Source organism: Fundulus heteroclitus, unplaced genomic scaffold (genome assembly GCF_011125445.2).
Source record: "Fundulus heteroclitus isolate FHET01 unplaced genomic scaffold, MU-UCD_Fhet_4.1 scaffold_83, whole genome shotgun sequence".
NCBI classification, from domain to species: domain Eukaryota; kingdom Metazoa; phylum Chordata; class Actinopteri; order Cyprinodontiformes; family Fundulidae; genus Fundulus; species Fundulus heteroclitus.
Genome location: NW_023397285.1, coordinates 931125 through 944628, shown reverse-complemented (window position 1 = coordinate 944628; position 13504 = coordinate 931125). Strand labels below are relative to the sequence as shown.

Genomic DNA, 13504 nt, shown 5'->3' with positions numbered 1-13504 from the left:
GTGTGTGTGTGTGTGTGTGTGTGTGTGTGTGTGTGTGTGTGTGTGTGTGTGTGTGTGTGTGTGTGTGTGGATGTGTGTGGTGGTGGCAGGTGTAGAGGGGGGGCGCAAAAAGACTGCGTTGTACCAGGCCCTACCAAAGCTGTCAGATGGCCTGATTATTATAATAATAAGTATGATTATTATTATTTTAATTAGTAGTAGCAGTAGAAGTAGTAATAGTAGTAGTAGTAGTAGTAGTAGTAGTAGTAGTAAGGCAACATACTACTGTAGAGAATAGACATGACTTATCTTAGCACCCAGCAAGAAATAAATGCATGTGTTGATTCAAAATTCAGCACAGATATATTTACTGCAGTATTGTGATGCATTCGGTTTCCTACCACAGTCCTGTTTCTGCTCCATTTAATATACAAACTTCTGGTAAGTGAGCATACGAGAGTGTATACCCAAGAGTGTTAATTACTGAGAAGTGGCGATGTGGTCTCGATGGGTTAAAGATTACACTAAATCAGATTTTATATAATTCCACAAAAAGACACACTGTGATTTGAGAAATTATAGGCTAATAATATGCCCCTATTAAAACTGATGTAGAGGTCAGACTGAGTTCAGGTGGAATTAAAATGAAGCTGCATGATAGATAACAACATGCTGATATGGGCTTTTTTATTATTTTTTACTACAGATTGTTATCTGACATTCTACGGCCTTGGGGTCCGCACGTTGAGACCATAAAACACACACATACATACACACCCAGCCACAATGACTTGCACTACGAGGAGGAGTGGCGATAACCCCTGACAACAATACATCCGTTGGTTTATAAAGGAGCTATCTCTCTTGAACCAATCATCACTTTAACTTGGACGCAAAGGAGAGCCAAGGTAAGACCATATACTGTAACATTGTTCAGGTGTTACAGGCGCTACAATCTACAGCAAGTAAAAGTTATGCACTGTGCTGTTCATAGATTTTGGTGCACAGCATGATGAAACACCTTGATAGAGAGTAAAGAATAGAGATTAAATATTTGCTAACAAAGAGTAAATATTTAGCAAAAAAACATACATTGTTGACCATATTCACAAGATTTCAAAATGAAAATGCATATTTATGTGCACTCTGCAAGAAATAGTATATGCGGTCAACATTTTATTCCTAAATAATTCTAAAAGTCCTACAGTGGCACATTTAAAAAAATGGTGTCAGCATGTTGAGTTTGCATGTATTCATAAGTGGTTCTGTGTTGGAAGTAGTAAGATGATACACTGTGTTGAAGGTTATTTTTAGGAGAGTAGCGCAAGCTAAATGAAGACAAGTGAGTCTGCATGCTTGGTTTTTGTTTATGTGTTTGCAAATTCTGTTTTCTGGATTTACATGCTACCTTTCATGTTAGCCAGTATTGATTTCTGTGTTTTGTGTGGGGCTGATTGCAAACTAACAGGGGCATGCACACAATTGACTCTTTGACTGTTTTCATTCCCTATTGGTTCTTTATTGCACATTGACCAAAATGGCTAAGAGCCTTGCATACGTTTAAAGAGACGTTTTAAATTTTAAATAGACAAACATACAGACATTTACCTTTATGTGTACAAACCTAGACTTGCTAAATCTTGATAAACTGACAGAAATTATAGGTGTCTCTGCAAGAACTCTGTGTTTCTCTCGGAAATAAGATTGCTTATGATCAGGATATTTGACGTTTTTTTAATAAAAGTGATGAAAAACGGAGTAGAAATTACATTGTTGTTTAACATAACATCAGCATATTTCTCAGTTTTATTTCATGTTTTCTATTTTTTGGGGTCTTTTTAGATGGGTAAAAGGAAGTGGTCCAGTTTGGAAGTGATTCTTTTGGTCCTGTTTCTCCTGATGACCATAGTGGCCATCACTATGATCATCCTTTTTGTCACCGGAGAACCTGGTGTCATTTCAGATGGTAAGTGAATTATGCTTTCAAAATAATATACTATATAAAGGAAAATTAAGGAAAGTATTTAACATTTGGAGTTGTCTGGGACCAATCAAACGAACAAACAAAACAAAGGAAATGTATAAAAACAATGATTGGAAAAGTGACTTTAGTTTATGTCACTTTAGACAAAGGCAAAATATATAATTTTAGTACATAACAGTCTTCTAACGTAAAATATGTTAATCAATTTCCTTTTTAGTGATTATGTATTTAGTTTAGCACATGAAAGTTGGTCCACACAAAAGACTCCCAACTGTTAAGGTAAATTCAGAGAGGAAATCTAAATGAAAAGGACCACACCTAGGCATTAAGTGGTCAGAAATTATAGCATTTTTAAAGTTGCTTTTTTCATTAGGGGAAATACCATTCCATTTCAATGTGGGTCTCATCTGCTAATACCATCTCCGTTATCAATTATGGTGGTAGAAGTATTATGCTGTGGGCTGTTATAAAATCACAAGTGAATGGAGAATGAAATAATGCTTTTTGTGTGTACTTCTCCTTGATCTTACAGAAAGACCAGATGAATTTGTTCCTCAGTGCCCCAACATTCCTTTGACTGAAAGAGTGGACTGTTACCCTGATGCTGGAGCCTCAATGGTACAAGTCAACATCAGCCATTAAAATTCAAGCTAATTGCGTTTCACTTTCCAGAGCTTAGCATTAATATTGTAAAGAATAATGAAAAAAAAAATGACTATGACTATAACGTATTTTATGCTGGCTATTGGAAAAATCTCTGCAGTAATAGCATTCATAATTATAACAGAACTAAAGACAATATTGGAAGAATGGTTATAGTTAATATCAGTCAAATTATTTTGTTGGAACAGTTGAGATGTGAGGAGCGTGGCTGCTGCTGGAGTCCGCTGAATGAGCGAAATGTTCCCTGGTGTTTCTTCCCAACCAACCACGGATACACTGTGCAATCAGTACACAGCACCAACTCTTATGGTAAAACTATATTTCCCAGTTATCAACTTTGCCTCCAAGTTTAAGTATTTACAGAGTAATACAGTTGTTTACTGTATTTTTTTTATTGCTCCACATTCTCTCAGTATTTCCCTGATTTTCACTCACTTTGACCAAGGTATGATTTTTTTGTGAAAATAAGACATAGGTGGCAAATCAGAAAACAAGATTGACTTGACTCACGCAAGTTTTTCCATTTTCTGCTTGATCTCTCTGCCGCAAGTGAGCCGAGTTATTGTGTAAAAGAAAAATAAATCTAAACCATATATTCAGTTGTTTTGTTTGCAAAGTAAATTAACATTGTTTTTGAAAGAAGAAAACAGAAAAATATTTTGTTATAAAGATAGGTAAACTGAACAGAAAAAGTTACAATGATGTGTATTTGTGCTTAGACTAAAAGAAACACAATCAAACTTCTTTCCATTTTGTTTCAAGGCCAGCCTGAGATATCCATGGGGACTAATGCGTCTAGTCCAACACATAACAGCTAAAATGATTAGATAAAAAACTATAAACTATGACATAGGAAACCAAGCTTAAACAAATTTAGCCTCAATACACCTACACCTTACTACAATGTGTGCCTTGATGAATGAAATGCTGTCAGTATGACAAGAATGATGCAGGAAGATGGCTTTATGTAAAGAAAAAGAATGAAAACTTGACATATCGGCCAACAAAAACATAACAGCATTGAGATGATGAAGTGCTACTTGCACTAGGTAAGTTAGACATCTTTCTGTTGTAAAAATATGTCAACATGTCAGATAAATAATAACAATAACAAACTAATAAATAGAACTGAGTCATAACTTCTTGACCACAGGTAAAAATAGGAAGCCTGCAGATCTTGTGACAGCACAATATCTTCTTAGGAAAAAGAGATTCCTAGGATTGAAATGAAATACAGCACTATAATAATTGACCAAATTTTTGCATTTGAAAGTTTTGAAACAGCAATTACTCGCTGTAAAATAACTTTACTGCTAAAGACAATCTGACAATCCACCTGGCCTTCAACCAGGAGACATGGTACTGCACTGAAGATTAGCTGGTGATTATCACAGGCTGTTAAGATTACTCTTTTTCCACTGTCCAAGTCCAATGATTTCCTTCTTGAAGAAGCCAAATGATTTCTAGTGTAATCATTTTAACTGAGTTCAAATGTTATTACTGATTTACTTTATTACAGATCTTTGCCTATAAAAAGTGTCACATTGATAAAATGTGCTTACTTTATAAGAGGGTGTTTATCCAGCTTTCCAACTGCCCAACTCAAATTTAACAGTTTATGACACCCTATGTTGTAAACAAGCTAACTTAAATTTGACAATGTATATTTAAATTTTGTATGGTCCAAAGTATCTTGACAGCGAAAGGGGGACATAATTCCAGGTGGGTGTTTACAGTGCTATGGTGGCATTTCCCTGACTTAGACCTAAAATAAGACAGGTTGTTACAAAAAATTCAGAACATTTAATTTAAGTGCTTGTTCATTATGGAAAAACTAATTTGACTATGAAACAACGTCTACAACTAAACTTAAACGTATTCTCTGCTACAGCTTTAACACGTGTTTTATTGGGTTTTCTCCTGCAGAGCTGCATGCTGAATTGGAGAGAATGGTCTCTCCTTCTATGTTTGGTGGCGACATACAGCAGCTGACACTGCATGCAGAAATGCAGACAAGCAATCGACTTCATTTTAAGGTGATTGCTGACAGACTCCTTCTCTCTCTCTCTCTCTCTCTCTCTCTCTCTCTCTCTCTCTCTCTCTCTCTCTCTCTCTCTCTCTCTCTCTCTCTCTCTCTCTCTCTCTCTCTCTCTCTTTAAAAAAAGGAGGTATATCTCATAAAGTGTGAGGATGACCAGAAGATAGGACTCTCCCTGATTGGCGGTTTCTTTTCCCTTAGATCTTCGATGCCAAAAGCAAGAGGTTTGAGGTCCCTCATGAGCACATCCCTACAGTCAAGAGCGACTACACAAGCCCTATCAGCGACACACTCGAAATCACAAACAACCCCTTTGGCCTGACTGTGCGCAGAAAGGAGAACAAGAAAATTCTGTGAGTGTTGCCATGAGGCTCCTATGTGATGTGTCTTGGATATAAACAGGGTGATGTAAAATCCCACCATGTCATGGACTGAAAAGACTGAACAGATGACAGCAGTTATGCATATTTTGAGTATTTAAACAAATGTTATATACAGTCAACCATATCTGCATACTTTTTGTATTACTGAGCCACAATGCTGAGCCATAACAAAGGGTTATGTGGTATAACCCTTTGTTATGGTATAACCACTTTTGAAGAGGAAATCAGGAATTTCACAGATGGTAAACTGAAGATATTAATAATATTAAAAGGTAATTTTAATGTATGTAATGGACTTAATAGATGGCTTTAACTCTGAAGACACATCATATGTCATATGACATATAATCTAGCAGACGAGATACAGTAAATTGCAGTAAAGTGGAGTGTCTCTATTAAGGATTACCAGATTACCCTCTAGACTGAAAGGACTGAAACTGAAAGTTGCCAAAAGATGATCATTGTTTCTCATCTGCTGTAATTATGTCTGCACATCATCTTATTTTCATTCATTATAGCCAATGAGTGACATGTGACTCCTTCCCCATCGTACACTCAAAAATCTGAACTAATGCAGTTGTCCACTTTGTCAGCATTTTATTTCCAGTTAACACATAAAAAGGTGTTTGTGGGGTTAAACAAGCAATTAAGTAATTGTTTACTAGAAAGAAAACCTATTTAACACAACAAAGTTTGGTTTAAAATTAAATGTTAAAATAAAGTAAAAAAAAAAAAAAATGCCCTAGTTCACTTTTTGGAATATGTAATTAAGATGACTAATAGTGTTAAAGTCAGTTAAGGGAAAATTTAGTAGGTCAATGCTGACGTCACGATAGTTGCTAGTATGCAATCCTATGAGGCATCAAGTTATCACCATCATAACTGCTTTATAGAAAAGGTCTGTTTCTGGGAAATTGCATAAACAAAAGCCAATAAATAATGAAACTAAATGATAAACAATAACTTCTGTCAGCTAAATTAACCTTGAAAGTTATTCCAGTGGGCGGTTATGTGAAAATTCTTTGCCTCCCTGGAATACTGTTTCTTTAACCTAGATGATTTACATGGTTTTCCTTTCTCACGGAAAGGAAAACGAAGACTTGATCTTACGTTTAGCAATTGTGCTTAAAACAAAGGATTGTGGTATTATAATCCAGTCATTAAGACATCCGTATTTTGTAATATTATGGGTTGATGCTGATAAAGAGAAAGAATTGAAGTTGGCACTGTGGGTATTGCTGGTGCGTTAATATTGGAATTATGGGTGACTAAGCATCTATCTCTCAGATGCATTTGTTACAGGGTAAAGAAAAGCAATGTGCAGGCGCAGGCTGTCAAATGCATTTACTCACAATATGCCCTGAAGTCCTAGAGACTTCAAATCTGGTAACACGTCAATTGTTACAGAGTAACTTGTCAAGTAGCCCCTGCCCCTCCTCCTTTTAATAAAATTCCTGTATCTCATCTTGTTAATGTGGCCATGTAGTTTTACATATGCCAGAAGACATTTAATGAATAAAATAAAACACTGAGCTTCGTAACTGAACATGTCTTCTTTAAAACACTTTATGGCCTTGAAAGAACATAGTTCATCTAGTCGTTCCTTTATGTTTATGTATATCACAGTAAACCACAGGATACCAGCAACAATTAATACAGCAGCTATGCAATTACAGTTATGGTTCTAACTGTGTGATAACCCATAATTACAGCAAAACTGTGGGACTTCACCATCTAACCATCCCTATATCTTATTTAGACATCTATGCAAAGGCAGCTTTTGACACAGGGGAGAAATACCTCCCCTCCCAGGGTGTCATTACAAAAAGAATGACATGAGCACTCAAAACAAAGTTACATGTCATTTACACCTATGACTTTTCTTTAGCATATTTACATGTCCTGGCAATAGGGAGTTTGCTCCCCATGAATTTTATTGAGATTAAGAACTGTAGAAAATTACTGGTATCCAGTAGGGTGGATATAACGCTAAGATGGCTAAGTAATTCATAAATTCCTAACTGAACCTAAATTAAGGTACTATTATGCTGTTTGCTTTTTTTGAGAATCATGAATCCATTAGCTCATCTTTAGTTAAAAATCTAAAACACTTGGACACCCCAAATCTGAGCTGGAGTTTGTCTACACTAGAAAAAAAAATATTTGTAGAAATTTGTTTGACTTTTATTCTGTTTCCGAAAAGTTTCTGTTTGTCCATGTGTTTTTCTAGCCCCTGAACACAACAAGAAATGTAAGCCTCTTAACAAATAGCTTCATTCCAGTTTAGCCTAAATATTCTGTAGAAGTTGCAAGTCAAGCTTAGAGTGTCTGCTCAACTGCTCTTTGTGTTTTCAACCATATTTTCCAGTTGCTTAGACAGAAAGTAATATTGCCTTAGTGTAAATTTACCTCCAAAGTTTTTTTTTTATAAAATCCCCACACTTTAAAAAATACACCTTAGTAAGAGTGCAAATGTATATTAAAAAATTTATGCTAAAACAAAGACATGCTATAGAACGCTTTACAGTCAAACAACAATGATCAAAATTAATTGGACCCTTTGAATGTATCTCCTTGGATTTAGTGATATGTAGTTTCCATAGTTCACTGATTGCAAATGTCCAAACCCCACTTAAGATCTAACTTTCCTGAGAACACGTCCCAACCTTTTCCACAAGCCCTACCAGTGCATTTCCAACACTTCCTCTCACCTTGAACCAGGAGACATGACATACATCTTGATTAGCTGCTGAATCTTATAATTGTTTTCACTTTAATTATTTTCAGTCCATTAGTCAATCTACATTATTACCCATTCAGATTTTGTCCAAGCATATATGCCTTTTTCAAGTGTTTGTTTTATTTTAAAAAGTACAAAGTTCACGTTTTGTTGTCAATTTTCTTTTCTCAATCTATTACTTCAGCAGTTAAAGAGAACATTTAAGAACATTTCAGCATGCCCCTTGCACAAATCTGAGGTGATATCCTGACAATAATTACACGAGTGCACACTATCAGATACATATCTATGAATGGTTATGCAGATAATCAGGATTAAATATTTACTTTCAAATAATTAAAGATTGCCCCATATGGTCAATAAAAGCTGATTGTGGTACATAATTGCAACAGTTAAAAGCATTTAAAACCTAGGTACTGACTGTGCATGCAGAGTAGTCGTGATTCTGCTCTTCTGTCTGTGTGGCTGCCACGTGGGTGTTCTATTGTCATAATGAAAGCTTCTTGTAAAAAGATATGTCTATTTACAGCGACACCATTGCACTGACTGTGTTATATAACCGATCACGATGGCTGATAACAAACACTCTTTGCTTTGACCATATGTTTATTATTTATTGACAAAATATATTTATTGCATCCATAACTTTTAGTTGTAGGTTTTGACAGCTTTTGCAGTTTCAGTATTTCAACTACCAGTGCATGTCTTGTGTTGCAGGGATGCTGCCCAGAAGGCTTATTAGAGCTTGATGAGATGGCCTGTTTCTTTTTTCTCTTTGCAATAACTCCTCCACAGTTCCAAAGACTTATTTCTGCTCTCTCCTCTCACTGCATCATACTCTCATTTTCTTTCGCACATTTTCTCTCTTCTCACCAATCCATTTTTTCACCTCAAAATCTTGTCTCTCACATCTGTTTCTCTCTCTCTCTCTCTGTCTCTCTCTCTCTCTCTAAACACATTCAGGTTTGACACCACTATGGCTCCACTTGTGTTTGCGGACCAGTACATACAGTTGTCTGCTAGGCTTCCATCTCACAACATCTACGGTCTGGGGGAGCATGTGCATCAAAGATTTCGCCACGACACAAACTGGAGAACTTGGCCCATTTTTACCCGAGATGCTTTCCCTAATGGGGTAAGGACATGCACACGCAGTGACAACACAGTTCATTAAGATGCAACATGTAAACCAAGTCTCTTCGACACCAATTGAGTATATACTCAGTTGTGCACAGATGCGACCTGTACATGTTTGCATTCTGCTCCTCACAAGGTTTTTAATTGAATGTCTCATGATCCAATTAGACAACACGGTCACCCCCCTTGAGTTGCATTGAGCACCCACCCCCCGTAATTCAAAGCACTTTCCCACATCCTTCATCCTTTTCTTCCTGCAGGGAACACACAATCTCTATGGACACTATCCCTTCTTCCTCTGTCTGGAAGATGAGAGTGGAAAGTCATTTGGGGTGTTTCTGCTGAACAGCAATGCCATGGGTAAAGATAAACATTGACACGTGCACACACAATACACACTTTTCCATGTGTTTCACTCTCCTCAGGGATGTTCACAGCGACCAAGAAACGCAGTATGAAAAGACGGCAGTGTTTTAAGAGCAGTCTACATGCTTGCTTCTACAGTTGCAATGTGCAATATAAAATACAGGAACATAAGCGCTATTAATGTGTTTTTTAAGTATAATCTCACAAAGATTTGAAAAAACTCCAACCTTTAATTTGAGTATATTGATTAATTTGAGAAGACATATTTGTTTATCTAAATCATTGGTTGCACAATTACTGACACCACTGACAATTTTTTTTATAAAATACATTCACTTACATCCTTTATGAAAATGAATGCTTTAGCTTTTTGAGTTGATTTGTGTTTTTAAGAAAAACAATTTGATCAGTATTTTCTGGGTATAAAAATCACATAAATCAAAGGCCTATTTCTCGTAGACACTCTTTAAAATGGGAAAAACAGGAAAACATTCCATTTAGCTATAAGGCAAATGTGCATTGGACTCTAAAAGTAAGAAAACAGTTGGATGAAAAAGCTTCTCACTTAAGCTTGCTCATGTATTCAGCCAGCAGCAATTAAAACATCTGCAACTTGAACTTTACAAACAAGGCTAGGGCCAGAGGCCTGTTTATCTTAAGTAGAGGAAGACAGAAAAATAATCTCCTAAACCCAAAGTTAGAGAACTATAGAGTGACACTATGTCATTGCAAAAAGAGGACTTTATTATAACATCTTTTTTACATCTTTACTAGAGATGCCAAGAAATATGGAGAGTGCTCTAGAAAATGCATAAACAAAAAGTAAAAAAGAAAGATTTGGACACAACTGTATAACAGGAAAAAATATAAAAAAATGACTTGACACATGAGCTTAGTTTATGCATCATCCTAGTTGCTCAAATTGAGCTTCTGCTGCCTCAATTAAAGATCTTTGCAAACAAATCCAAGAGAGTAATGCATGGCTGATTTTTTTACAATAAAGTCCACTGTCATGTTCAGCCATTGTTTCTTTAAACTTTCATAAATGGTTGTCAATATCCATATATATATTTTTTTCATAATCAATAATTTGTATGTTAAGAGAGTTGCAGAATGTATACATATGATCTCAAGAGCATCAAGTTGGCATTCTATAAACTTTGTTATTTTTCAGAGGTGACTTTGCAGCCTGCCCCAGCGGTGACCTACAGGACCATCGGAGGAATCCTTGACTTCTACATCATGTTTGGGGACACACCAGAACAAGTGGTGCAGGAATTTGTCGAGGTAAAATTATTATTTAATAAATACATGAGCCCCTGATTTACTTTAGGCACTGTAAAGGCTTTAAAACAACATTATCATGCCCAATCCTATTCTCCAGCTCATTGGCAGGCCTGTCATTCCTGCCTACTGGTCCCTGGGCTTCCAGCTTTCTCGGTGGAACTACGGTAACCTCACTGAAGTCAAAGCCACAGTGGAGAGGAACCGCGCTGTGGACCTCCCATATGTAAGATCTGGTTGTCTTTCAATTTGTTTGTGTTTTGTTTCTTTTCACTTTCTATGTTTTTTTTATCATCACGTTTTTTCCAGCTTATTTAAAACTGATAGAAATTTCTAGATGCAATCTTATTTTCCTATATTTTGCTAAGGAAAACGTAAGCATTTCGTACAACAGCTTTTATCTACAGCAATGGGGTTTGTACCTGATGTTCACTGAAGCTTGGCATGTTGTCATATCTCATAACTAAACAACCGCCATATACATTTATAATTTGTTTGTACAGTTTTTACGATCCCTATGTGAGTAAATGATAAACCCTCCTCAAGTCAAATGAGGCAATATGTAAAACGCTGATAATGATACCACTTTGAATGAAAACCTGATAGCTGTTTTATTGCAAAAAGGATATTTTGTTTTGATTGAATCCTAACCCAAAAAGTTAAAACACTGAGAAAAAAGGGTCTTTAAAAATATATACATCATACGACCCAATACAAAGTTGTGGCAATAACTGGTATACAAAAGGGGGGCTTCTTTAACTATTACCACTGCTTTATAGCTTCCAGGGAGTGAAGTGGAAGCAACTGATAACTCACCTTGTAAACCTGTTTTTGAATTTTAACCCATGTATACTTCCAGAGGCAAGAGACTCAAACCACTATACTGTCTGTGAAGACGAGATATGAAGGTTGGAGCAAGAGTTCGACAGACAGCCTGAGTGATAGGGATGGCCTTTAGCTTAGATTGGGTAATCCAGCTCTCTGTCAAATAATGGAGAGTCTGCTGGCCTGTATAGGTTCAATCCAGGAACCACAATTTTTCAAGCGTCACAAATGTGAGCACTGATCAAAGATCAATCAACTTGGCTCTTTTTATTATCTCATTCATCCTCAACTGAATGTTAAAAATACTCTAGTACTGCATTGCCAGTAAGCCATGTGATAAATACCAGTTCTGGTTGACATTTTCTTGGAAATGGACCTCACTTCTTATCTTTGTGAAGCATATGATAGCAAGTCACTGTGAGAAAATCCATTTTATAAGCAATACTGATATTCAATGAACATTGACTGAGCCCAAATGTACTTGGATCCTGTATATATCCACGTTGATACATTTAACAATATTACAACTGGACATTGATTGTCCCAGTCAAGGACGAGGTTTGTGTTCTGTCTTGTTAAAAAACAAATAGACCCACAATTTCTCTTGCATGTTCAAGCAATAGGGTTGGAACTGATTGCTCTCAGGTTGTAAAATTGGATATGCTTAATAACATCAGATAAACCATAGAGGATCTTAACACAGTTTCATCTTGACATCTGGAGGTGAGAATTGTCAGAAAGAAACATCTGGAAAAATGCCAGTCTTCTTTCTATTGTTGATAAGGGATTTATGTAGAGGAGTTTACTCAGATGCAAAGCTAATGCTAGCCCTCTGTTTTGAAAAAAAAAAAAAACAACCTCTTTGACAAATCATCTTTGGACATATTTAAGTGCGACTCCAATTAAATGTGTGGATAAATGTTTTTCACCTGCTCTTTAAACTCTACACTCTGCCTTAAGTGTCATCAAATTTAAAGACTAGTCACAGATAACTTTCTGGGGATATCTGAGCACAGCATCCAGAATGAAGCACATGACACAGACAGGACATTGCAGCAGCCAATATAGTCTCTTTTTCAGTGGGGAACATCAGTGTGAATGCTGAAAAACACTACCGTTACAAAATAAATTGCTAGAGCTGTTTGCTATATCTCCAAAGGCTTCTGCATGGCCCACAACACATTTGTAAAAGTTGGCCATGTAAAGTAGGCAGTGATTTTAGTTATTTTAATTGCAGTGAATTGCAGGTGCACAGCTCCCTGGCTATCAGTGTGCCATACAGATGGCTGATTTTGTATTACTCATAGTAAGCATGGTTGTGTGGGAAATAAAATCATATGTAAGGCACCGAAAACAGGAATTGCTAGTGTACTACCTCTAATTGGGATTTGCCTTTAATCAGGATTGTAGAAGTGGACTGCAGCTATCAATCATTAAAATATTTCCTGATTGGAACCCAGATATTAAGGTTGGATTGAGATATCAGTTGCTAGTTTGAAAGAGGATATATACCATCATTGTTTAGTATGACTCAAATATCTCAGACATACGTGATATTTCTATATAGCATGCAAAACTTTCCATGTAGTCATTAATGAGGTTTGGGGGGGAGGGTTATAGCATACACATTAACTCTTGTTTATTATTAAAATAAATACTTTCTGCATAAGATTGAGGTTTTGATTCATATTCAAGTTAGAAATCTGTATTGCAATCCTCTTTCTGTGATTGAAAAAACTAAATAGTATTTTAAAGCATTGTTGTGGTCATTCATTGTTCCATTTGACTAAAATTGTAAATGCATTTTACCATTGGAAGAATTTCCAACATTTTCATGCAAGCTTTGAATATCTAATCAAATTCAAATACTGCAAGGTATGGTTTTTATAGCTGCTGAGAAAATTGATATATTACAGGCATTTTATGGGATTTACTTTTCTGCTGACAGGACATTCAATACACTGACATAGACTACATGGAAGACAAGAAAGATTTCACCTATGATAAAGTGAAGTTTCGGGAGCTGCCTCAGTTTGCTGACTACCTTCATGAAAAGGGGCAGAGGTATATCCTCATTCTGGTAAGAACACTTGCTGTGCTCCCAA

The 13504-nt window shown here is 36.2% G+C and overlaps 1 protein-coding gene across 2 annotated transcripts in view; it reads left to right on the top strand.

Moving 5' to 3' along the window:
- Window positions 1-839: 839 nt before the first annotated feature.
- Window positions 840-13504, top strand: part of si (sucrase-isomaltase (alpha-glucosidase)) — an 83550-nt gene continuing 70885 nt past the window's right edge. Inside the window, exons 1-11 of one of the 2 annotated variants that reach the window (XM_036134488.1) lie at window positions 840-887; window positions 1822-1945; window positions 2496-2581; window positions 2815-2935; window positions 4553-4662; window positions 4866-5017; window positions 8751-8922; window positions 9185-9284; window positions 10465-10577; window positions 10675-10800; window positions 13348-13479. In XM_036134488.1, the coding sequence (XP_035990381.1) occupies window positions 1822-1945; window positions 2496-2581; window positions 2815-2935; window positions 4553-4662; window positions 4866-5017; window positions 8751-8922; window positions 9185-9284; window positions 10465-10577; window positions 10675-10800; window positions 13348-13479 (1236 nt within the window). In that variant the 5' untranslated portion in view covers window positions 840-887. Of the gene's footprint in view, window positions 888-1235; window positions 1322-1821; window positions 1946-2495; window positions 2582-2814; window positions 2936-4552; window positions 4663-4865; window positions 5018-8750; window positions 8923-9184; window positions 9285-10464; window positions 10578-10674; window positions 10801-13347; window positions 13480-13504 lie in introns of those variants that run through there. The other variant, XM_036134487.1, reaches the window with a different exon arrangement.